Source organism: Thermobia domestica, chromosome 18 (assembly GCF_964235325.1).
Source record: "Thermobia domestica chromosome 18, izTheDome1.hap1.1, whole genome shotgun sequence".
NCBI lineage: Eukaryota > Metazoa > Arthropoda > Insecta > Zygentoma > Lepismatidae > Thermobia > Thermobia domestica.
The window spans coordinates 58,052,907-58,079,338 of record NC_137471.1 but is presented as its reverse complement, the minus strand read 5'-3'; the positions used below and the strand labels follow the sequence as shown (position 1 = coordinate 58,079,338).

Below are 26,432 nucleotides of genomic sequence, written 5' to 3'. Positions count from 1 at the left end.
ATAATGCGGAGTAAAAACGCTCATTTCTACAGGACCTATTACATACGTTTTTCAGTAGACCTGTGTTCGCAAATTTATTGGTATGACCATATTACACACAACAGCTTTTGACACAAAGTCACAAAACACGTACATTCGTGTTGTAACTTCTCCCTGATAATCGCCGGTCTGATCGAAGACCTAACATTCAAGAAAAATGTTTTCCCTTCAATATAAAGAAAATTCAAAATACATTTTGTTAAAATAAGGAATTTAGATTCGTTTTCAAACCTTGTTTCTGTCTCGAAAGTTTTTCTATTTCAAGGCAACTTTATTCAGAAACGTAATAAGAGTCCAGAATGACTCAGTGGTAGAGCTTGGCCTAAAAAGCTAAACGTGATTGTCGGTTTACTCCCATGCAATACGATTTTTTTCTTTTTAAGTTTAACGTCCTACATTATGCTTCGAAGCTAAAGGAGAAGGTGATGATAACAAACGAAACTGTGAAATATGCGAGGGGAAACGAGAGAACTCCGAGAAAACCCACGCACACGGGTTGTCCATTCGGTGCGAGCTGAGATCGAACCAGGAGCACAAAGCACCAGAAGAGAACAATATACCATTGAATCGTAGCGGTTCTGCAAAACGAAATTATGATGGATAACATTGCATACCAGTAGTGTGATCCTACAATACAGGTTCTTGGAGGCGAGATTCTGTGGTGAGAAACGTTCTACGCTGTAAGAGTTTATCTTCCATAATGTCTGTGCAGCCGCGGATTCAAGCCTCAGTCATTAATTCGGAGCCCACGTTAATAGTACATCCTGTCTTTCATATCCTCAGTTCTCCAGAAGGACGTAAAACAAAAGCTCACTCCAATTTTCAGTCACGTTTAAGCTTCAGCAATGCACTAAGACAAAGAAAAATTTGTCAATCGAACTTAGAGAATGGAAGAATCTCACGTTCAAAAAAAAAAAAAAACAAAAAAAACTTCTGAATGAACTAAATAAGAGTAATGTTTCACCAGTATACGGAGGTCACTCGGAAACTGGTAAATACAACTACGGAAGAGGCTGTAGCTTTCACTGTCTGTATTTTCATTTTACGTAGAATCTCAGATTAGGTCATTCTACAATACTATTAGCGTTTAACGAAGAAATAAACTTAAGAACTTTTTTGATCAGTTATTTTTTAAAACTAAAATGATGTGTTTGTGTTACAGCTTCGACAACTTAACGTTGTCTCCTTCAGACATCCAACTGTCTAAGAAAGAAATGTCGAAACTGTAACACATTATTTCAGTTTTAAGAAATTAATACATTACTCTCGTCAGAAAGGATTTTCATCATCGAATGAGTTCCTGAGTCGTAATGGAGAGTGTTACAAAAAGGAGATTCAGAAAGCAATGCCTCCAAACCAACTATTTGGCCAATAGTACTGCAAACATTCTGAACTTTTTTTTTTATCATTAATGCACTGATGTTTAAGCTACAGAATGTCACCTGTCCCACCTTCATATCTCTTTTCGTTCCTGAGTAATAGAGCAATCCATGGCATTCAGTAGTGAGGTCCGGTTGAAACAGCGGGCTGTCATTGAATCTCTGAATGCGGAATGTTGTGCTCCTAGGAACATTCATTGTCGGTGACAATTCGTGGATACACAATTACGACCCGGAAACGAAGCGTCAGTCGATCACCAAAATATTCAAAGTTGTCCCATATGCTGGCAAAGTGCTGTTGACATTCTACCTCATCCTGCCTATAGTCCAATCTTGCGCCCTGCGATTTTTGGATCTTCCCCAAACTTAAGGTTCATCTCAAGGGCCAACGCTACAGTTGTGACCTGGAGATGAAAATAGCAGTTCGGCAATGGTGTCGCCAGCAGCTACAACAATTCTTCGCCGACGACATGTAAAATCTTGTTTCGCGTTGGCTCAAGTGTGTTGCCCTTAATGGGAACTACGTTGAAAAATGATGCCACCATTTGTAGCTGATATTGCAAGCTTTTCACTGATACCTGCATCGGTGCTATTTATCAAAGGCAAATAAAGGTATCACCTTGGAGGCATTAGTTTCTGAGGGGCCGCGGTGGCTCAGTGGTAGAGCGTTCACCTCTGGTGCATGGGGTCCCTGGTTCGATTCGTGCCAAGTGAACTTTGTGGTGGACAAACACTGCGTGCGTGGGTTTTCTCGGGGTTCTCTCGTTTCCTCCTACTTTCTTCATTAATTTTTCATCATCAACGTCTCTTTAGCCTAGCCAGCATAATCGTGGGACGTAAACCTCAGATTTCATTTCATTACTTTCTGAATCACCCTCGCAAAATAAACAAATAAATAAATAAAAAGCCCTACGATCAGAAATGTAATTATTTCGTACAGACAATGCCTTCGGAATTCTGCTCCATACACTGCCAAGTCCGTCTTATCCATGTCTAACATCAATCAATAGATCTCACTGACCGGAACAAGATTATATGGATGAATGTGCATCCTAGCGAGAGGTTTCAAGAATAACGAGGGTATTTGTAAACCTAAAATTGATGCTGTATGGAAACTACGCCACCTATTAAAATCAAACATATTGAAGTATATCTTCATCACGCTTTTCAGTATAGACCTATGTTTAATCTTTAAACGTCGAAGAATGCAACAGCTGCGTCAAGATTTTAAATCTTAATAGATCAGTCCCTAATTAGGTTGGAAGATAATTTTGCTATCAATGTGTTCCTGAAGGATGAAGCTTACCGCCTATATGCATTTTATGTATGGGGATACCACGGCGGAGAGGGTTAGGGTAAAGTTCGTGCAGTTTTTTTTTTTTTTTTTCATCAGTTTTTTTGCGGGGTCAATCCCCCGTGGGGGTATAGTCATAAAAATTGATATGCGAAGCAATGATGTAGTCCACTACATGGTAATACCTTGTATGTATAATCCTTGCTTATATGGTGGAGAAGGGGGGGAGGCAAAGTTGACCAACTTTTTGAGTCAGGTTTTTTTTTTTTTTTTTTTTTCTAACGTAAATTACATTCATCTTCAGGACGGTTCCATATAAGACAAGACATTTTCACTGAATTGGTCTAGAAGCTTGCTACCTTGTTGGAATCTGTGTATCAACCATGAATGTGATAATTAGGAAATCATCAGGGCCGCCAACACGAAGGTCTGCAACAGCTCTTCGAAAATGATGTTCAGGGTGGGTTTATATATATATATATATTCGTTTTGAATTTTTATCTCGCTTTGTATTGCAGCAATGGGTACCATTCTTTTGTATTATTGTCACAAGTATATTGCCTATACATTACCTTCATTTTGTCAGCGTAGAGTGACTGTAAGGGTTGCCAGGGACCCTCAAATTCTATTTTTTCATATTTTTTAAAGGAATTTTGCTTCTTCTTCTACGAATAAGGCGGGAATTACAAAAGTGTTACCTGGTTGGAATCAGTGTTCCATAAGTTTTCCAAAGAGTATCAATCATGATTCTGTGATAATTAGGGAGGTTCATCAGGGTGAGAGTCTACGATGTCGTTCAAATCCCTGCCCAATGTATAAAAGCCAATGAGATATAACCCAAAATTATCATTAAGTAAAACTTTAATATCGTTCAAAGATGGGATGCATGTCAATTGACAGACAACATTGAACTGAATGAAGTGAACTGCTTGAAGGTAAATGCTTAACAGCAGTTTTCGAGAAAATAACTAGTTTTTTTTTTTTTTTAATTTGATTTAAAGCGAAAATTTTGATTAGATAAGCATTAACTATCAGTTCAAAATAAAATATGGTGAATTAATTGTTCTAATGTCTGATATATTTATTTTGAATGACCTGCATCCTATAACAAATGAAACAAACAACGAAATATACGAGAGTTGCACCGGAAATAATTCATCAGTCGACCTAACTTTCCTTAATTGACAGAGAATGCTCAAACTTACATAATAATCCTCTTCATTGCACGTAAGCAATGGATATGAAGTACAAACAGCGTGTCTTTTATTTTTTTTATAGTAATCTGCCCGATGTCTAAAGAAAGCTTGAGAAATAAGAGCATTGATAAGAGCAATGTGCACAGATTGATGAACAAATATTAAAAAAGACAAACTACGCATTAGCAGAGTGCAACCACTGACACAGTTGATTTCAGTGACGATTCCAGAGAGTGGTCCGGGAAGAAATTTCCTCAGAGCATATCTCCGATCGTACTCAACGTTGGTTACCAGCATTTCAGTAATAATACTTTCACCCCTTGTGCACTGAAATTCCCCCGGGGAGAAAACCTCTGAAAGCATCATTGCTGGATTTGAATAAAACCGACAAGCGACAATCCATGATTTTTCTGGATAAGCGGGTTATCATAACGCAATATAAAATCTGGTACAAGACTTACGTTATTACAAGGTGAATGCAAAGTGGGTATCGTAAATGCGGGCTACTTGGACCCAATTTTGCAATAAATTCGTTCTTTTGGCCTGTTTTCATCCACGAAAACGCGAAAGTTATTGTCATAACCCATATTAAGTGGAACTACAGGCTTTATTGTACATATCGAGGACAGTTTTAGTTGCATATATTGAACACAAAGCACAGACGATTATTGTAAAAAAATGAGTTCAAATAAGAATCGCGTTCGGGCTACTTGAACCCACCTCCATATTTTCCTACAGAAAACCATTGAAATCTGCTCTGAGACTAAGTAGGACGTAGGTGTTCCAAGAATAACACTTTTTATTTACTGCAAACCACAAAGAGAACATGTTAAGAGGTACTATAAAATATAATGACTGTAATAGCTGATTACGTTTTCTTCTACAGCTGCACGAGCCCTATCTATATTAGCAGCGAATCTAGTCGTTGACTGGAGGTGCAGTTTCTAAAATAACTTCACCCAATCTCGATTGGGAAGATTGTCTTAGAAAGCAATGACAGTTCCCCCATGCATGGCTAAATAGGAATTCACAATAAATCTGAAATCATGTCAATTAACGAGGAATCCGAAATCGCAAACTTTATCAAGATGACTAGCGAAGGCTAATTCTTCTTCTTCAGTGAACACTTTCAGATGGCCTGGATTCTGCCTTGACCTGTTCTTTAATCTTCTTTCTATGGTGGAACGACGTATCTTGAAGTGAGCTTCTGTTTCTTTTTGCGACATTTTCCCCGACTGAATTGCTGGTAAACATTCTTCAAGCTGTTATGAAAAATTAGCATATTTTCGACCTGAAGGCAATATTTTATATTGATGTAACATTTTGTACCGGTATCCTTAAGGAAACAATGAAAAGTCCTTGTGTGAAACGTGACAACAGACCTTTATTTTTCATTGATAAAGATAACAAAGGATGGGGTGGGATAAAGATAACGAAAGATGTGTTGGGACAAAATATCCATGTCTTCCAGGTCATGTGTACACACTTCATAAATAATGCAATTACGCACACATCTTATTGTATATGAGAAAGTTTACCATGTCAGTTTCATTAACCTATATGTAACTACTTATGAGTTAACTTAGCATTGGTTCCACTTCCTTGCAAATAGTGTCCACAGATAAAAGTTTGGCAGTCAATAAATACACTCTTTTCGTCAACGACGTTTCTCACCAATGGTGCTCAATCGTTGCCCACCACAGAACTAGTTTCAATGTGTATATGCCTGCATTATGACCCCATCTAACGGATCTAACTCTGAACTCACTCATTATTGCATTGCATATGGGACTTTAAACGAGTTTTTGGTATGGGTCCAAGTAGCCCGCAATTACGGTACTCGAACGGTGACCGCCGGTATCAAGTAGAAAAGTGTGGTTATTTGCTCTGATATTTCAGAAATTGAAGCCAATATGCCATTTGTGTCATTTGTTTTTAAAAAACCCGATCAAATCCGATCGGTGCGTTACTTAAGGTACGGCCCTCGTATATAGTCAAAATACGCTTCGCTTATAGAGCTAGGAACGTGGGTAGATATCGTTGACATTTTTCCTAAGCTGCAACATCTCGGAGAGAATGTACGTAGGAGCAGTGGTTAAATTATAAAGAAATGAAAAAATGAAAACTGCATCTGAGTCATCAGTTGTAACCAAAACATTAGAAATCCAGGAACTGGCCTGTTTTCTACTGCCCTTCAAAGAATCGCTTGCTTACTGCTCCACCACGATCAGTATACACAATTCTCCGTCGGAGTTCCTGATCTACGCAAATGCCGCAAACGCATCTTTCATTCCGCGTTTCGCAAATGCCGCGTTCTTTCTCATCACCTCTCCCAATATACAACGGTGATGTCATGTAAAGCACATTAGTAATCACATGTCCCTATTGCAATACATATTTTCATGAGTGCAGTGGATGGTACACTTTGGTTAAAAAAAAAAGGCCAACCATCTTTCTCTGGCTGTATTCTCATAATCATATTTGTGATTGAAATAAACATCACAAACGACTAACGAAGAATCAAATCTGTTTGATTTCATTCCGCTTATCGGTAACACTAAAGGATATGGATATATATATATATATATATATATATTAAAAAAGAATAGTAGGAAGCCAATATTTTGAACAAGACTTTTTGAGACTGACATCTGAAATAGTTTTAACTCTGACAGTGTATAGGACTCTTTCCATTTTACAGCCATATAAAGGCGAAATAAATATTAAGACAAAATCTTATGTAATTTTCGGTTGTCCTATATCAAAGCTATTTAACAGATGAACTGAACGTTTTAACACTTTTCTTTACTACAGAGGATTGGATGCGGATCTTGTTTAATCTAAAGACCTAACTCACATCTATTGATTCGACATGATAATTACTTTAGTCATGCCACTGACGACTAGGGGCAGGAGTTTTTCGCAAGTAGCGAAATCGCGAAAGTTTTCCTACAAAGCCGAGAGTTGGTTTTCCAACGAACTACGTCAGATTGAGTAAGGAAATAGGTATTTCGAAGTCGCGACAAAATGCGATAACTGACATTTTGAGCGAAATGTGCCGCGAAACGCAACAAATTGTGAATTTTAAAAAACGTCAATTTTAGTTGTTAAAATACCGAAATAAAAAGTACAATTTTTTAAAGGGGAGAAAAATTTAAACTTAAGTAAACATGTGCCTGTCGGCAATATGGCTTCCAATAACGAATACTGACTGTGAAGGATTTTTTTTTTTTTTAAATACAGCTTGGTAATCAATGATAGAAAGCTACAAATGAAAGAAGAGAATGTTGAAACATGCAACATACTGCACTTTTCATCAGAATAATAATTTGCAGACGAGATATACTAGAAGATACTGCACTAATGTATTGTATGTATGTGTTTTTACATGATATATGTTTTCGGTGTATAACTCATACAATGTGCGGTATTTTGTGATGGCAATCGTGATGATACTGTGCTAGTGTATTTTAAGATTTTGGACTTGTAAAAGAAGAAAGAAGTAATTTGTTGTTGGTAACTGCATAAAGAATAACTTCATTGTCCTAAGTAGCACTATTGATTTATTGCTTATTACTTATATTGGACTTACATTAGAATTTGTATAATTTATATTAGAGTGTAAAATAATTTTAGCGACAAAATGAGAAATTTTATATCTCAAAATGAGACAAAATACGAAATTTTTAATTTCAAATGCGAAATATTTAATTTCAAATTGCGAAAAACTCCTGCCCCTACTGATGACAGATGAAAACCACAGCTAACATACACCAAAAAAAAAAAAAAAAAAAAAAAAATCATATAATTCGCAAAGATAATGCCAACGAAGAAATAAGGAAATAAAAACCAATATTAAACAGTTTGTAAGTATATTTGTCTCCTACCGTTTGCGTACAAACTTCAAATACACACCTTACGAAAGTGAGGAAGGGGGAAACAATTATTTTTATGGTAATTACACTGAAAATAATATATAAACCATAAATTCAATAAGTTTGATTTAAAGTACTCGCTCAGCAAAACAATACATTTATTCTAAAAATTATTAACGTGTTAATAATTTTTACACAAAACATATTAGTTTAAATCAAATTTAAATCCATAAAAAAACAAAGCTCGTAGAATGGAAAATAGGAACATTCCGATTTACTGCATTCAAATGCTGAAAATGATTGCTAGCACTGGATTCAGCACCAAAAGAAACAGAAAAAAAGACGGTGTTAAGTGGCAGACCGTATAGAGTATGGGAAATAAGTAAGGGCAAAGTGAGAAGATAGAACACGAAAAATATGTAGAAATTACATATTAATTTTGAAACGAGTAGATTATATGAGGAATGTATGTAGAGCTCCACTGAACAGGCGTAATATGAATCATAGGGGACCTCCGAAAAACCGCCATGTTGAAATTAGCGCAAGTAGAATATACGGGAAAGGATAATGTGACATATGACTCTTGACGCACACCATCTATTGAAGTCAATAGTGGCCAATACAGTTTGAGACCTCTGTAACAGGAGGTGTTCCACGCTATGGCAATGCAGTAATACTGTCGTAAAGGTGATGTGAATGAGAAACAACCACGAACGTGAATGAGGCCACATTCCAGCCAACTAACGTCCGATCCATCCAATATTCGTTCATATGCTGGTAAAAGTGCAAATATGACCAAGGACAATCTGGAAGACTTTATGACTGACGATTTCTGGCCTTTTATAGAACAGATACAACAGCTGCTCCTCGATGATTCATAAAGAACCAATAAAGATGAAGAGTTGGTACAGAAACCAGACAATGTTGAATTTAACCGACTCCTTATCCTTGATGGTTGCATGTCACTCACAACCGCTGGGTGTGTTTTTCTTCCATCCGTCATCCGTATGAGAATTTCGTAAAATATATAACAGACACTGTTTTTCTGTCATCTGACTTCAAAATACGACAACGGAACAGCTTCATTAACTTGCAATCACTCACCCACTTCCAGTTTATCGCACCAAGATTCCACGCTATAATTAGATTTGCTTTCTACAAAACTGGATGTTAGTAAACAGCACCTGGCACATTCATGACACCTGTTGACTACTGCTTCAATTTCAATACTGAATAGAACTATGACGAGTCTGATTGTTCATTTCTACTGATTTTCAAATGTGTCCACTGTTGTTTCCACTTTTGTATCAACCACACAATCATTCTTCAGTTCCATAACAGTTGCAACTAAACAAAGGTCTTAAACTTTATTGGCCACTATTGATTTCAACAGACGGTGTGCGTCAAGAGCCATATGTCACATTACCCCTTTCCCGTATATTCTTTTTTGCTAATTCCAACATGGCGGCTTTTCGGATGTACCCTATGATTCACATTACGCTTATTCAGTGGAGATCTACATGCATTCCTCATATCCAACGTTTGACCTCAATCCCTCTACTCGTTTCAAAATTAACATGGCATTTCTACACATTTTCCATGTTCTATCTTCGCACTTCGCTCTTACACATCTCCCACCCTGTATATGGTCTGCCACTAAACACCATCTTTTTCTCTTTCTTTTGATACTGAATCCAGTGATAGTAATCATTTTCAGCAATTGAATACACCAAATCGGAATGTTCCCTTGTCCGATAGAACAACTTCTGAAATTACGAGGATGATAAAAGATGACCATCTTTTAATTATATTACGACAGATTCACACATGCCTCGTTCAGTCACTAAACTTCCGCCTGTCCCCTGCAAGACGGCGTTCTACAGCTTTCAATTGTTCATCATCTTCTCAATGATATCTTAGGGACGGGACATACGAATTCCACTCTTATGCTTCTTTACTAGGTGTATAACGTGTGCAACTTATGGACGTGGTGGAATAATGTACTGTCCTTGATATTATCCTTGGAGATAGTGAGTTCTCACGTCACACTAAAGAACACACTTTCTGCATCATATTGGGCCTGACTTCTTCAATATTAGAAGGCTCAGCAAAAATAGGGATCCTCGTTTCGCTGAGATTTAACATAGCACTGTTCCTTCCTTCGACACATGGAAACTTTTTGTCATATATTCATTTAGCTATAAACATAAGCAATGCCGGAAAGGACAGAAATGCAACCCTCGCAAAAGACCGTAATTTTCGGATCCATATGATCCATTCTCACATGCAACAGGTCCATCGTAAAATAACACAAACTTTCGAACTATCTGCAATCATTTCTCAAGCCTGCTCACGCGTGCTGATACCAAGTGACCAAATGCGATATCATAAACCTGTAACTACTTTCAGTTTCAGTAATCATCACCACCATCATCATAGGTATTCTGCCATTATTGGCAGGTCACTTGCCACAACTGAGAAGCTTCTTTTCTCTACGATCTTCCGCTAACCTCTCCGTATTCACGTACGATTTTTGTGTTTTCACATCATCTATCAATTGTAGTCTCCTTCGCCCGCTCTCTCTCTCTCTCCTGCCACTACGTATCCGTATCTTCTAGCACGTTCCTCACCATACAGACCTTTCTCAGCCAACGCCCCAACCAGTTCTTCTTCTTAATATCTAAAATTTTATTTTCTCCTCTACCATCTCTAACACCCTCTCATTAGTTTTCCTTTCGACCCAGCTAATTCTTTCCATTCTTCTCCACACCTAAATTTCAAAAGTTTCCAGTCGTTTTTCATCATTTTTGCGTAATGCCCATGTTTCTGACCCTTACAGTACGATACTCGATACGAAGAATTTTGTGAGTATTTTTCTCAACTCTTTATTCACGATCCCACAAAATAGATTTTCTTCTTACTAAAGATTTCTTTCGCCATTCCTATCCTTGTTTTTAATCCACGTTCAAACTTCATATCATCACTAATAATGATATCAAGGTATCGAAAACTAGTCACCTCCCCTTCTACATTTGACACCGACCTCTTCGTTCCAATCATATGACTTTTGGCTTTCTAACATTCATTTTCATCCCATATTCTTGACAGCCCTTCAAGTTTTTTAACATCTTATTGAGTTTCTCTTCAGATTCTACTACAATCGCCATATTATCTGCAAACTGTATATAGGGGAAATAACGTCTTCATTTTGCATACTATTTTCACCAGGGGCGGGTCCAGGGAGAGGGCAATCCCCCCCCCCCCGAAGAGTAAACTTTCTTATTTTATATATATAAATAAAACCCATCCCAAAGTTTGGAGCCCTTAAAAGTAGCAGTATGACAACCCAACGCCCCCTTCCCCCCAGAAGTCGGTCCTGGATCCGCCCCTGATTTTCACTATCTCTTCTAGACAGATATTAAATAATGTAGGCGACAGACATCATCACTGTTGAACTCCCCTTCCAACTGCACTCTCCTCTATCATTTCTTCCCCTATTCTAACACTTACTTGTTGATTCATATACAAGTTTCTTATGAGTCTTCGATCTTTCCATTCCAACCCAACCTTCTTTAGAACTTCCAACAACAATCTCCAATTTACGTGGTCAAAAGCATTTTCTAGATCTATAATACTTTCAGTAATAACTGATGTTATAAACAACACAGATGAAAATGTTAGAAGGCATCGTATCACAAAATAAAACTTGTTTAATATATCAATTTATTTGTATAATCAATAATTATTAGAGGCCAAATGCCTCTGGGACTTATTGCTTCGAAATGTAAATAAAACACTTACAAGAAAAACACACACATCACCAAGTACTATTACAGATTAAAAGAGAGGGGGGAAATCTTTAACTTTTCAACTTCCGTCAACTTTCATATGACAGTTAATTCCGGATCAATGCTTTCTTCCGCTTTCCAATAGTTATCTGCAATATTTATTAAAAAAAAAAAATCATGTTTAAAACAAAAAGCTTACTCATCTACAATTCAAAGAAATCAAGCCATATCAAGACCTTGGAAAATCAATAAGAAAAAGCCATTAAAAAACTGAATTCATTCTGAAAATAAAATTTACTGCACACAATTGAATCGCTTCAAAGAATTGTATGTTCCTTTCCAGTTATTTTTTACTTTATTTAAAATATGAAATAAAATAAAAATGGACTAACAGAATTTTAGTACTGAAATGCTATCGAAGTTATATATAATAAAAAAAAAAAAAAAAAACTCAGCTGAGAACTTCATAAGGTCTATGACGTCATAACAAAAAATCCCTTTACATCTTTAATTCCATGTTTTAATACTGAACAGAAGTTTACTGAGCAAGAAGTGATTAATCAGATAAAACTAGCTCACTCTATGCCCTACTAAACCCGGAGGTTCAATGCCGCGTTCACAAAAGCTCTCCACTGACTTCTGTCCTTAGCCAACTGGATTCAGTTTTTACTTTGTATTCCTATTTCTGCGACATCCATCTTAATAGTATCCTCCAATCTGCGCCTAGGTCTTCCCAATGGTCATTTTCCGATTGCATTTCCAGTTAAAACTTTGAAAGCATTCCTACTTTCTTCCATCCTGGCTACATGACCTGTCCACCTGAGCCTCCTAAAGTTGATGACCCTAAAAATGCTTGGTAAAGAAGTTTCCGCCATTCCTCATTCCCGTTCCTCTCGAGTCCGAATATTCGTCTCAGGATCTAGTTTTCAAACATTTTCAGTCTACGTTCTTCCCTCAAAGTAAGCGACCATGTTTCGCAACCATGCAGAACAGGCATGATTATCATTTTATATATTTAAGCTTCAAATTCTTCGACAGAATTCGCGACAACAAGAAATTTTGAACTGAATAATACTCATAACTGAATAATATCAAATAAAACTCAATGACAATACCTTTCCTTCCCCTTAGAGGGCAAGGTGGTTTAGTAGCAGAGCAGTCACATCTAGTATGAGGAGTCTCTTTTTTAGATCCTCGCCATGGGAATTTGAGAGTTTTCTCAGGATTTTCCGGCTTCCTAACACTGATGCAATGTAACAAAAAAATTTTAAAATGTTCCTCTTGAAAATCCGCTCCTAGCTAGAAAAGTGTTCATCAAATGTTTGTGCACTGCAAATATGCTTGAATTATGCTAGTTAATACTTAAACGTTTCTAAATTGTAAGAAGTAAAATCTCATACATAATTAAATACGTTGATTATTTTACCAATATACATGTTCGTAAGTATAATAGTACTAGCACTCACTCCTTTCTTCTAGAAATCCTAACTATATATAAAACTACATGAACTGCCATAAAATAAAGGTGTACTTCCGGTTGACATGGAAAGTTGAAATTTGGCATGATTGTAGCCTTCCGGGACTAACCCACAGGAAAATTGCCAAAAGTGAACATTTTTAGTTTTCAAGAGATCTAAAGGGGAATGAAGAAATTGCCACGTTATTTAAATAGGTGTTTTCTTGGAATACAAAATCTTATCTTTTAAATAGTTAAAGTAGGAAAAGAAACTTGAAATTTGGAAGAATTGTAGGTTTAAGAGATGCAAACCGAGCAAAAGCCAGGGTTTGGAGTCGGAGCAAAGGCTGATACATAAGAGACGCGAGGCCGTAGGCCCAGCTAACACGGGATGTGGGGGTCGAGCCTCCAGCTAATATATATATATATATATATATACAGTGGTTGAAGTAAGGCGATATGCGGTGGCATGCCATACCGCCTCTGTTTTTTCAGTGATGAAGGCATACCGCCTCTAGTTTTTCAATGATCAAGACATACCGTCACTGGAAATACCTTTAATAAATCCATTTTTATACATAGTAATTGACGAATTGCTTTGCACCTGAAAAGATTTTCTTTTGTAGAAATAATTTCTAAGTTGACAACACCGACATTTTTATCTCTTTCCTACCTTTGTTTTTAAAAATGAGATGTCTTCGAAGAAGTTCATATAGTTTATATTATGATGTGCCATATTGAGTTGTTTCTTTCTTATGTGTATGTGTGTGTCTTCTTGCCTTAATACATATAAATGTCGTGTTTTGAGTATGGGCGGATTTAGGAACTGTCTGCTGTGGCGGCAGATCTTCCGGGAATTTGGAATAACTCTCAGTCGAGTGGGGATCATTGAGTTCTCGCGCAGGAAATTGTTAATATAAAAAGCTGTTTTTGAGGGTTTTCGTTTATAATTCTCTACAATATAATATGAGGGAACATTTTTTATTTATTTTTTTTTTTTTTTTTAGAAAATTGTTGCTCGGGAATCAAATTCTCTCCACCCCCGTAACTACAGAGAAGTTCTTCAATGATTTTCAGTCTATGTAAATAGAAACGCGATTTTTCAGGCAACATACCCTAACTGTATTTAAATATTTAGATAGCCGGTATGTCCAGCCAAAATCGTAATAAAACATACCTCCTCTGCTTTTATTCCACTTCGAAAACTATATATATATATATATATATATATACAGTGGCGGATCCAGGATATGATCAAGGGAGGGGCTAAACCATAGTTTGCCGCTTTATCCAGTGTAAAACAGGATTGAAGTCCATTTTATCCAGTGCATACATGAGGGCCAGGGGGTGGGGCTCTAGCCCCTATAGCCCCCCCTTCGATTCGCCCTTATATATATATATATATATATATATATATATATATATATATATATATATATATATATATATAACACGTTGTCAGCGTATGCAGAGCAATACTTTAAATCTTCAGTTGTTTAAGAAATCATTGCAACTTTTGTTTTCCATAAAAACAACCAGTTTATGAAGAGCTCTTATTTCAATTTTAGAGTTCTCGTACCAGCATTATGTATTTATAAAGTGATCCGATCTTCAAATTTGGTGAACAAGGCCATACAATAAATGGTTGAAACTCCGAGAAACTCTTTCAGACACAATCAACGAAAACCGTGCTTCATTTTCATCTTAAAAACTAGATCATTCAAAAAAAAAAAAAATGAAATCTTTGAGTTTTACGTCCCACGGTTATGCCGGTTAGGCTAAAGGAGACGGTGATGATGAGAGATGAGTGAAATGGTGGAATGAAGAAAGTGGGAGGAAACGGGAGAACCCCGAGAAAACCCACGCACACTAGATCATTCAAAATTAGCTAATGACGTAATAGGATGCATAGTAATGACTGGAAATTAAATTTTTACTTCCGAAGCAAAAACAGTGCAGGTTAAGGAGTACTTTTCACGTGATGTGGAATAACATTTGTACCGGTCTTCACGTCACATTAAGTGGATTACTCAAGTTGATTGAACATAAGCCTTTAAATAATAGGCATCTATTTTGAATACATGCCCAAACACACCAGAAAAATTACATGCGAGTTTCAAAATACGCATAAAAAATACGTGAGATCATGGCTTGGCTGTGGTTCGTTGCTTTGATTTTCGGGGAAAATAGTTTTAAAAAGAGAGAAAGAGAGGACTCATAAAATATGATGGTTTAGCGTAATTTCTTAAGGAACACGCAGGAGGAAGATGACTATTGCATTTAACCATTTAGGTCTTAAGTGAGTGCAAATTGTAATTGCTAATAAATAATTAGATTTCTCCACATATTTTTGCAAGTTTTTAAAATTGATTTTTTAAAATTCTAACTTACTATATTAGGTCTGAACTATGCAACTAAGTAAATGCATCAATTTAAACGGACCCGTGGGATTCAAGTACAGCAAATAAGTTTTCTTTATGATCAAACCATCAAAATGATTTTCTTTTTTTAATCCAGAAATTAACAAAGGCAAGAAATGCTGTATAATCACGTGACTAGGGCAAAATTAAGGTTGTGTCCTAGTCACGTGATTTTCGTTCGTTGGTTATCTGGTTGGTCTGGTGTTTAGTGTCCCTTTTAAGCAACGAGCTGAGACGTGGACCTACAGCACAACGTGAGATCCAAACCAAACAAATTCCCAGAGACGGGAATCAAACCCGGGTCATCCACATCGAAGGCGCATACACTAACCCCATAACCATAGGGGTATCTCTATTTCCGTTTGTGTAAAGTTGCAAAACTCTAATTTGCGCTGGACCGCCAACCTGACATTCTCAGCACAACCTATATTATTTGTTATCCAATTGATGTTATAAAACTCGGATATGAAAAATTTTTACCTTGTATCCGGGAATTAAAATTTCTTTGAACTGTTTCGATGCTCGTTGACACCTTTTTCCACGACTTCTATTAACTGATAATGGTAGCCAGGCTCTTGTCTTGCTATGAAACCCTTCTAAGAGAAAAATAAATGAAATCCTGGTTCTCAATCTTCGATGAACTTAACGTTTTTGAAAAAATACAATACAAAGTTGATAGGGTTTATATTGTTTGAAGATTTTATATATATTTAATTTGTTCTTAAAAAACTTTGTGCAATTTTCTTGATAAACGTTAAATGCCCTGTCTACCTGTTTAGGGGGAAGTAGTAAATTTAAACTAATAAATCTATGAAGAATAAAAAGTTAGCATGGACATGAACCTATCCATATGTTAGCAGTGAATAAAAGCAATTGACAAAGCGACCACAGGGACAGTTGGAAAAAGTAAATACATAAATAAATATATAAAAATAATAATTTTCTGGGTACAAGGTAAGATCTTATATATTTGAGTTATTCAACTTGTATCCTACAGTAACTATTAGCAATTACAATCATACAATAGAAGAGTTGAAGAATTCAAAATCCCATTATTATTTATTTATTTTTAATAGTCAAGTTCGAATTTTCAAAGTATCCCCAAATACAAAATAATCCCAATTTTCCTGTTCCCATATCATGCTCACAAACCAAATCTATTTGTAAATCAATCGGGGAAAGTCCATCAATTTACTCGTTCGTACCCTTTAACTCATATTACATAAATTATCATAAAAACAGTACATAAATAACTTTAAGGTAATTTGTATGAATAGTGTGTATGGAGCAGTGATCCTTTCTTTGATAAATGGCTTCTAGTTATCAAACTAGTTATACAACGGTTTCTATGAACTCTTAATCACTGCCATATCATAATCCAAATGCTTTATTGGAGCGATTAAGATACAGCCGAGGTCGTTCTAACTCAACACTTGCAGAAAAGTTAGAGGTACTAATAGGTACTATAGTACGAGTAATAGTACTAAACTTCTGAAAAGTTCAAAAAGCACAACTAAAAATAACAAGAATTATGATACACTTGAAGTGCATTAGATACAATACTTACTAATGGACACAATGGGATATACAGGGTGGATCATTTATCTTGATACGCCTTTGTAACTTTTAAATAGGGGTGGCCGGGGTAATAAGAGAGAAAAAAATTCTAGCATTTGTATTGATTTCTTTAGGAACTAGAAAAAAATATATGTGATTGTACTAAAAAAAAAATGAAACCTATTGATGTATTAACACATTTTTCCAGTTCCTTTTTCACAAACAAAAAAAAAAAAAAAAAATCACGAAAATTTTTGTTAAAGTCGGTGTCTCTTATTACCCCTAAGGGGTAATAAGAGACAAGAGTTCTCACTGCTCATGCAAATAGAATAAAAAATTAGTAATATTTTTAAGAAACGTCTTCAGACAATTCTGAACAATTTACTTTTTTCAGATCAGGTATATGTACACTCATGTCCAAAATGATCCTTGCATATCTATAACTGTCTTCTTGTAAGAATATGATTTGATAATGATTTTCCAGGGTACTTTTAATACTGATACTATGTGTATAATGGGGAAATGTATATTTGTGGTAAATTGCATATGAAAAGAATTATAAACACGAAAATTAGAACGAGTAAAACAAAATGTTGCTAATTGGACAAGAAAGTTTTATTGCTTTTATTTACTGCTCTTTTGAAATGAAATTTGCCACATATCTGTCTTTGCCGATTATACATATACTAACATTATAAAAAATACCGGGCGAATTCGTTATCAAATTATATTCCTACAACAATATATTTATAGGCATGCGACAATTATTTTGAGCATGAGTGTACATGTTCCCGAAATATCAATATTTAAAAAATGAAATTCAATAGTTCGTTCGGAAAATGTAGTTGCCTGAGTATTAAATATCGGAAACCATTGAAACAAAGTATAGTTGAGTTTTACATAATCTAGATACATCATGGACAAAACTCACACTACGAACCAAAGAAAAAAGAATGCTGACGAGAAATTTTCTGGAGAATGTCGAAAATGAACTTTAAAAGTGTCTAAATTAGCAATAAAGTAAAAACACTGCATTTGAAAAATAGTCTTAGCTAACTTACATGGATTGAAAAAGATATTAAACTGTAATCATACAAGAAGAGAACATTGAAAAATGTTGTAAACCTATTGTTGATCAAATGTTTTGTAAAATGTAGCCCATGTTAAAAAAAATAAATAAATAAATAAATAATCGAAAAATGTGTAAGATGAATATTAAACCTTTTACGATGTACAGTCGAACGAACATATGGACAATGTACAAAAGAGTTTGGAAATGTTATGCTAGCATATGTAAACTCCAAGTTAACATTAAAAAAAAAAAAAAAATTAAATGTCATTTAAACTTTGGTGTAACATAATTATAGCAGGTAGGCCTTATTAATTATCCTAGGCTGGACCACTTAAACATAGGAAAAATGTATAGTCCAAAAAGATCTGTTGGCATATAGGCATGGGTTTAACAAATGTTAAGAATAGTCCTACAAACACCTAGGCCTACCAAAGAAGAGGAGTCATATTTAATCTTTCTGTTTTGGTTTCAAAAGTCCTTTTTTACTTTGCTATAAACATCGAATTTTTGGAGCTCTCATCTAGAATGCCCCATTTCCATCCAGTTTGATAGGTCCATAAAACACAATTTTGGATGTCACTGTTTGAATGTCATCATAGGCAGGCCAATTGAAACGATTTAGTTCTTTTTTCAAAAATTTAACCTTTCTTCATCTGGGAAGGCCCTTCGAACATACCAGTCAAAATCGTAGTAAACATTGTAATACATTTCTAAGCAAAATTCTGCTCTGTTGGATCAATTTCTTCTGGCAAACTTTCATCAGTTAATGATGAAATTAGTTGATTCAAATCTTATTCTTCACTGTCACTATCTATGCACAGACTGATTGGATTGCCAGAGTAGGAATTTTCCTATTTACTTTCTATACAAGAAATAGCAGGTTATATTCGTCACATGCGCGAAATAAGCATAAAATTGAACTTAAATTTCTAAAAGGGATAATAAGAGATATGCCCTCAATTGACCTGAAATACAATGTTTCAGTATTTTTCAAAATTTCACATCAACCTTCATAATATCAGTCACAAAGTTACATAGCAGTCATTTCCACATTTGTAACTCACTTTTCAAAATAAAATTTTATTTTAAAACAGTCACGAACTTTCGTGGTTAAGTTCAAAGTGAAGGTATTTTTGCAAAGCGTGACAACAATATAAAAACTCATATTAGTTTATAAGTACAAGTGGGGTAGGAAAGTAAAGGTATTAACGGTTTCATTACTTATTTTTGTTATAATTTTGATTTGATATTTAGGGTATTTTTTGGCCCTGTCTTTTATAACTCCTATCTCTTATTACCCCGGTCTCCCCTATATACAAAACGCAGAAACTGTATACCAGGCAAATATCGCCAGGGGGAAATTGTTTCACATACTCTTGTCATATTACAATGTTGACTGGAAGAAAGCTTTCGATCGGGTCAATTGGACGAAACTTCTGAAACTACTTAAAGAAATTGCCGTCAACTGGAGAGACCGACGACTCGTTCAAAACTTGTACATTGAACAACGAGTGAAGTTGCGCCTGAATGAAGGAGAAATCAATAGTGTGGAAATTGGAAGAGGAGTCAGACAAGAACATAGTACGTCGCCACAATTATTCAACATTCACAGTGAATGTTTAATGAAGCAGAATTAATGGGAATTGGGATTTCAAGATTGAAGGGCTGATCATTAACAAGATCAGGTATGCTGATGATACCGTTATTTTGGCTAGAATCGAACAACACAGACTACAGGAATTGATTGACAAAGTAGTTGACACTGGGAAACTATATGGAATGGAAATCAACATCGAAAAGTCGAAAGTCATGACAATATCCCGTGAAAACGATTCTTACGGGTCAAAGTAGAACAAAGAGAACTTGAAGAGGTCGATAAGTTCAAGTATCTGGGAAATATTTTGACAAGAGACGCTTACTGCACCAAAGAGATTAAGTCAAGAATAGCCATAGTCAAAGAAGCATTCAACAAAAAATATCACTCGTAACTAGCAGGCTCAATATTGAACTTACGAAGAAGTTGGTCAAATGGCACATATGGAGCATTAGGCAGTTCGGTTCCGAGATTTGGACATTAAGGAAAGTTAGGGAAGAAATATTTAGAGAGCTTTGAAATACGGTATTGCAGGAAAATGGAAAAGACAAAATGGACAGAGAGAGCAAGAAACAAAGATACTTTAAAACGGATAGGAGAGAAGAGGACACTTGTAACCAGCATTCTTCGTAGGAAGGCCAACTGGATTGAACACCTCTTGCGAAGAAATTGTCTTCTTCATACCGCTACAGAAGGAAAGACAGAAGGAACGGGAAGAATAGGAAGAAGAACACAACTGATCGATGATTTTAAAAATAGAAGAAACTATTGAGAGTTAAAAGAAGCTGCTGAAAATCGAGAAGCGTGAAAGAAACATTTCCAGGCCCAAATCTATAAAACCCCATTAATTCTTGAACCTGCCAAAAGACAGAATACTAAATAATAACAACAATAATTACCATATTAACAGTGTTTCCAATCCGTTTCCCCCCACATTTTCATTCTACCAATTCATCCATCATCATTCACTTGCCTTAATTATCTGTCTCCCTTGGCCTAAGAGGCGTAATTATGGGACTTTAAACTGAAAGATTCCACTTCCAACATGAAGTTATGTTTCTTCAAATAGCAATAGGTCAGATTACTAAATATTTCAAATCTCTATGTCAAACGAAAACTTACAATAACACATTTGTTACACAGTGCTGCAAACTAAGGCTGCTACAGTATCACAGGTATCTTAATTATAATTTCCTTTATAGCAGTGATGATGCAAGTTGAGATGAACTGAGCAATACACATCCAAGTATTTTGGTGTCTAACACTATCACGGATTTCGAATGCAAAGGAACAAAGATACAAGGGATTCAAAAATTTAATTCCTTTTGCAAAAGTCTTTACTTCGAAAAACTACTTAGATAAATACCTCATCCAGTTGCATGGATGGCTTTCAATATACGTTAAGATCACAATGCCGTTTAAAGCAACTCGATACCTCAACCGTTCTGGAGATGTGGTAAATTAATTTTGCAACACTGCTTAAAATTCATATTATATAATGGATGGATACTTATCTAACCTTTTCGAAATTAAGTTCTTTGGAAAAAAAAATCAATCCCTTGTAACTTTCTTCCCACTTATTCAAAATAGGTTATACGATAACCATAGTATTCAACACTAAAATATCCTCCAAAAGTTGGTTGCTCTTCTATGTTTATGATAGTATAGCGCCCTTAATTTGCAAGCACTGCACAATACGTGTGGAATTATAAATTTTCGTTTTACATGCAAATTTTAAGTTCCGATATGTAATAACCCTACGAAATGTTATTTAAAAAAATACAACTTTAGATTGGGCTGGAAACAATGTTACTCTGTTTATATTGCAGAGTATGTAAACAATGAGTTTCTCTTGGTATTTGCATGGTACGGAATTTCAGAGTTTTGTATCTATTAGTTTAAAAGCTAGAATGGCGTACCAATATAAAGGCTCTACCCTATATTACAGAGACTACTGAAAGCATCGAACATTTTTCTTTCAACAGAAGGTTAGTAATTTCGATTTACATTGCATACAAATTAATTACGTAAAGGAAAAAGTCATACATTGAGTATTATCATAAGATTGATTTAAATAAGAAAAAAATTACGAATATGAACGCTTATTATCACTAAAGTGTGCTACAGTTGTGGTGCCGTCATCGTACACATTATCTATGTTTAATGAAGGCAATGACATATTGCCGAAACTGTAATACAAATTAGAAATACTGGTAATAAATATTTGCTTTGACCAGTTTCTTCCCCAAATCACTCGGTAGTGACTCTGCCTTAGTTGTTAGTGATTACGGTGTGTTATTTGTAACTGATGTAGTCATGAGTATAAAGACAATGTGAACGTATGGCATAAAAACTACAAAAAAAAAAAAAAAAAAAAAGAACCAACTCGTGCTAGGAGGCCACTAAAAGCACGAATGCTATCGAACCAAATCATGGCAGGAGCGCAGCAGGTCGGCCGAGAAGTAGGGAGAGGGTGCGTCTGTGGACAGCAGGCGCGTCAGCGACGGTTGGTATAGGCATAAACGAGGTCATTTAAAACCGCTCTCTATCTGTAAGTCACACTGCCGGCAATGGACTTGGGGGAGATATTAAACTATACTATTATTTAAGGTATAGAATGATATAAGTCAATTATGACAAGTTAATCTTAATAGCTTATATCCAAAACAATATCTTTTGATTTAACGTTAACAAACACCGTAATAATTATGTTACTTATTTGCATGATTTAAAGATCAAAAATATCAAACCCTTGTAATAGAAATTTGAGGTTTGCTCTTTGGGCTCCCAACTGCCATAATTGCCTCATGCCTGGGTAATTTATGACAAAGTCTGATAGCTTCTATTGTATGTACATTACACAGACGAATATATACACGAAGTACAACCTGGCACGGTAGCACAAAGGAAACACATCGTAAAGTGAAAGACATTTACTGAACTGGCTAACGTTCAAGCAGGTGTCTTGGGGTATAACTTATCTCACTACTAGTCTTTAGAATGTGGCAACACTGTCTATTTAGAATTTCAACGGCCACTCGGAGTGTTTGTACATTGTTCTTTGACAAGTGAGCTGAAGCAGTCACATCTGTTTCGTATATGTTTGAGTGGGAAATACTGTTTCCTCAGAATTGGGAACGTGGTGAGAATATACGAAAATATCATTGATTCGATATAAGAAATTAAATGTAGTTGACAACCCTGGGTTTATAGGAACTAATCTTTAAGTAATGTGATGCATGTCCCAAAATTAACCTTAAAGTAATGTTAAAATACCACTGAAAAGTCCTCATAATAATATAAAAAGATCGAAAAATTACATGAAGCTGGCAACCCTGAGTATAATATTATAGTTTACCTGTAATACACTACGTAATTTTAATGCAAATCTACACGGAAATAAATATGTGGGACTTCAGAGTGCTTGACGAGCCTGCTTAGGGGATAAGTGAATGAATGATAGGAGACAGGAGAGGCTCTGAAAAACCCACAACAAACACAATATTATCTATCACAAGCTTATATAGTCTGGAATCGCATCTACGGAGTTTTACGCTTAAGTAATCAATCCACAACTCAGCCACCATCCCTCAACCTAAAACATTAATACAACAAGCAAAATCAAACAAGTACCTACGTTCAGTAATTAAACAAACATTCCAAATATCTGTCCAGTGTCTGTTTTCAGCTACAGCGTAAATATTAAAATCATATGGATTATGATTAAAATATTGACTTCTTTTCTACTTACAGAAGTTAATTGGTGAATGCTATGAAGTTACAGGAACCTGATAAATTTTGAAATTAACAAAATAGATTTCATAACAGGAATATAAATAAATTAATCCAGTACAAAATTCCTCAGAATTCTCCAACCCAGGTGTTAGTGTGTTACACAAACAGCGAATGTGTCTACAGCACAAATTTCGAAAACGATCGTGGGTAAAATTTACAATACACGCTCCAACTGTGCATCGATAAATAGGACCGCTTTAAAAGGGTACAGGAGAGTAGAGTCGGGACAGCTTAGGGTTAGGTAGATTTGAACCCAATCTGTCACAAATGGTATTGTGTCTGTGTAAGGACACAAACTAAAGCGGACATTGTAAAGTTTACCCACAATCGTTTACATGGCATAAGATAACAGCACACTGAGAAATATTTTCCAAGGGATAAAAGTCACTTTTAATAATATGCCCTTATAGTCACAGGCATGAAAGTCTTCTTAATAGTAAGTTTCTAACGTGATTCACTGAATTATAGTCGTTGTCCTGCATGTACTGATTCTTGTGTAAATCTATCCGGAGCTTTCTTCCCTTAGCTTCCAGCAATAAAATTTACATTTTTAAAGGGTATTTTGGTTTCGGAGCCACAACTGTGACTTACAGTGAGCCATTGTAAACTACCGTGTGTATGCATATATCCACTGTCGCTGATGTGTCTGCTCTCTACAAACGGAACCCACTTGCTACCTCTCGGGCCTGTCTGCTGCGCTTCTGCCCTGACTCGGTTGAATAACATTCGTGCTCTTTAGTGGCCATTTAGCACGAGCTGGTCCGTGTTTTATGCACTGTAGACCACACTGTATTTATATTCATCACAGTTACAAAAAAACGAGCCGTAATCATACCAAATGAGCCAGAATCACTACAAAGTGATTTTGGGGGAGAAACTAAATAACATTTCCTTTCAAAGACACTACTTCTATCAAGAGCTGTTGAAGGAATTGTGATTGAAAATTTGAGTTATATTTTACCGTGGTTATGAAGAATGGAAGCTGCTATTAATACAGATTTAAGTAACTAACCTATGCTATTAAATTAGAGCGTTCCTTTCACCAGCAAAGCTATAGGAGACTCTCACCTACAGCTTAACGTCGGAACCGAACCACACGAGCTCCCTCTGGAAATCGAACCCGGATCTAAAAGGTATGTTAAACTCAAAATCAAATCAAATTAAATCCCCTGTCAAAAGCGTGTACGCTAACCGCTTAGCGCGACTGGTTAAATTTGTACGATATCCAAGAAGTGGTACTTGTGACGTGTGATCACATGCACCTGATGCAGTATCTAATTATTACAATGTCAAGGTCACTATTATAAATCTTCATTTCAGTAGTAATTTGTAGCTTAATGTCCTCTTCAGCACTGAAGCTTCATTCTAGGAGGATCTACAATGGAATCATGCCATAAACCATAAGGTCTAATCGGGAATCGAACAAAGGTCTTCAGCACCAAAGAAAAGAAAGCTAACTAGCTAAGCAATTATTCGAGAGCTCTTACTGGCAATTTGGAAACAAATTACATTAAGGGCATATTATACGCTACAGGCCTTGTAATTGCAGGCCACTACAACAGTTTCTGCTGTCAATTTGGGAACTGTCACGCAATTCTAAATTGTGAAAAACCGCGATATAGTTCTCATTGCAGTGCACTAGTTTCACAAGTAAACTGAAATTTGAAACGAAGTCGAATTCATTAAGTACACCGAGACAATTTGAAAGAAAGAAAAAAAAAGTTAAACATAAATCAATATCTAGGATGAGAGAACAAAAACGAAAAGCAAGCTCTCTCAGCGCCCCGATAATATAAAAGCGTATATCGGTCTTTAAAAAATAAAAACTGTTCTATTTAAAACCGCTGTCAAAACGTGTAAGGACGAAAAAAGGAAAGATAATGAATTTACAGTTTATGTCTGATAGCAACAGGCTCACAATTATAACAACATTTCTTTGGTGTAAGAAAGTTTAATAACAAATTATTCTCGCTTTCTTTTAAATAGATGAAAAAGTTGCGAAGCAATTTCTACACTTGCATTCTATTTGTCAAGTGTTACGTAACACAACCAATACTTTATACCACCAAAGGAAAGAAATAATTATTGTCACTCACAATACTGTACACAAAAATAACACTGAATTTACTTACCGTTCAAAGACCATATATGAGATGGCAAAGAATGAGCAGCATAAACCCGTCCAAGACTTATATTGGCAGCTAGCGGGCTATCCAAAACATGTTCGTCAGGTGAGCTACTATCAGTTTCTGGGGATTCTGAAATGTCATACGCTGCACTAGAGTTTGGTATGCCAATTGCTTCATGACTTGAATGACTGTCTGGTACACTAGATAAAGAACGGGCTCGTTGTCGGTCACTTGAAACTGTACCCGGAATAGCACGTAGAAGACTAAATCCTGTAGCTCCTCCAACAACATCAGAACTACTGCTTGTCGAAAAAGTTCGGGTTCGGGGGCTACTGCCACCACCATTTGCAGTACTTGATTTAGCACCCATCACAACCTAGTACTCACGAACTGTTTTATAATGAAAACACGATAACCTCTGTCAACTTACGTACCGTAATCACGAAGACAATACCATATAACCATTTTCTTAACGTAATGCGCAAACATACCTCAGCGGCTCGCAGCCATGTTGAAGATGACTTTCACAGCGACCTCTACTTGAAACAATTGACGTTCGAATTGCGCAAGCTGAGATATACTGTATTTCTGTGTAATTTTTAGGTAAGAAATAAAATTATAACGATCATATTAATTAAAGTAAACAATGAAATCCAAATTTACTTTCTAAATATCACTTATCATACAATTTCCCTTTTATTTCATATTGATCTGATTTTCGACTGAAATTGTTTACAAGATTATTCAGTTGCTATTTTTGGTGACATAAATCCTAAATATTTTAAATCGTTTTATCTTTTAAAAAAAATAATAATATTCACGTATGAAATTTATCTTG

At 35.7% G+C, this 26,432-nt stretch overlaps 1 protein-coding gene across 1 annotated transcript in view; it reads right to left on the bottom strand.

Moving 5' to 3' along the window:
* LOC145675876 (E3 ubiquitin-protein ligase ZNRF2) overlaps positions 1-26,152 on the bottom strand; it is a 543,238-nt gene extending 517,086 nt beyond the window's left edge. The window contains exon 1 of the mRNA XM_081746662.1: positions 25,598-26,152. Within this exon, the coding sequence (XP_081602788.1) occupies positions 25,598-25,964 (367 nt within the window). The 5' untranslated portion in view covers positions 25,965-26,152. The remainder of the gene's footprint in view (positions 1-25,597) is intronic.
* Positions 26,153-26,432: the final 280 nt, after the last annotated feature.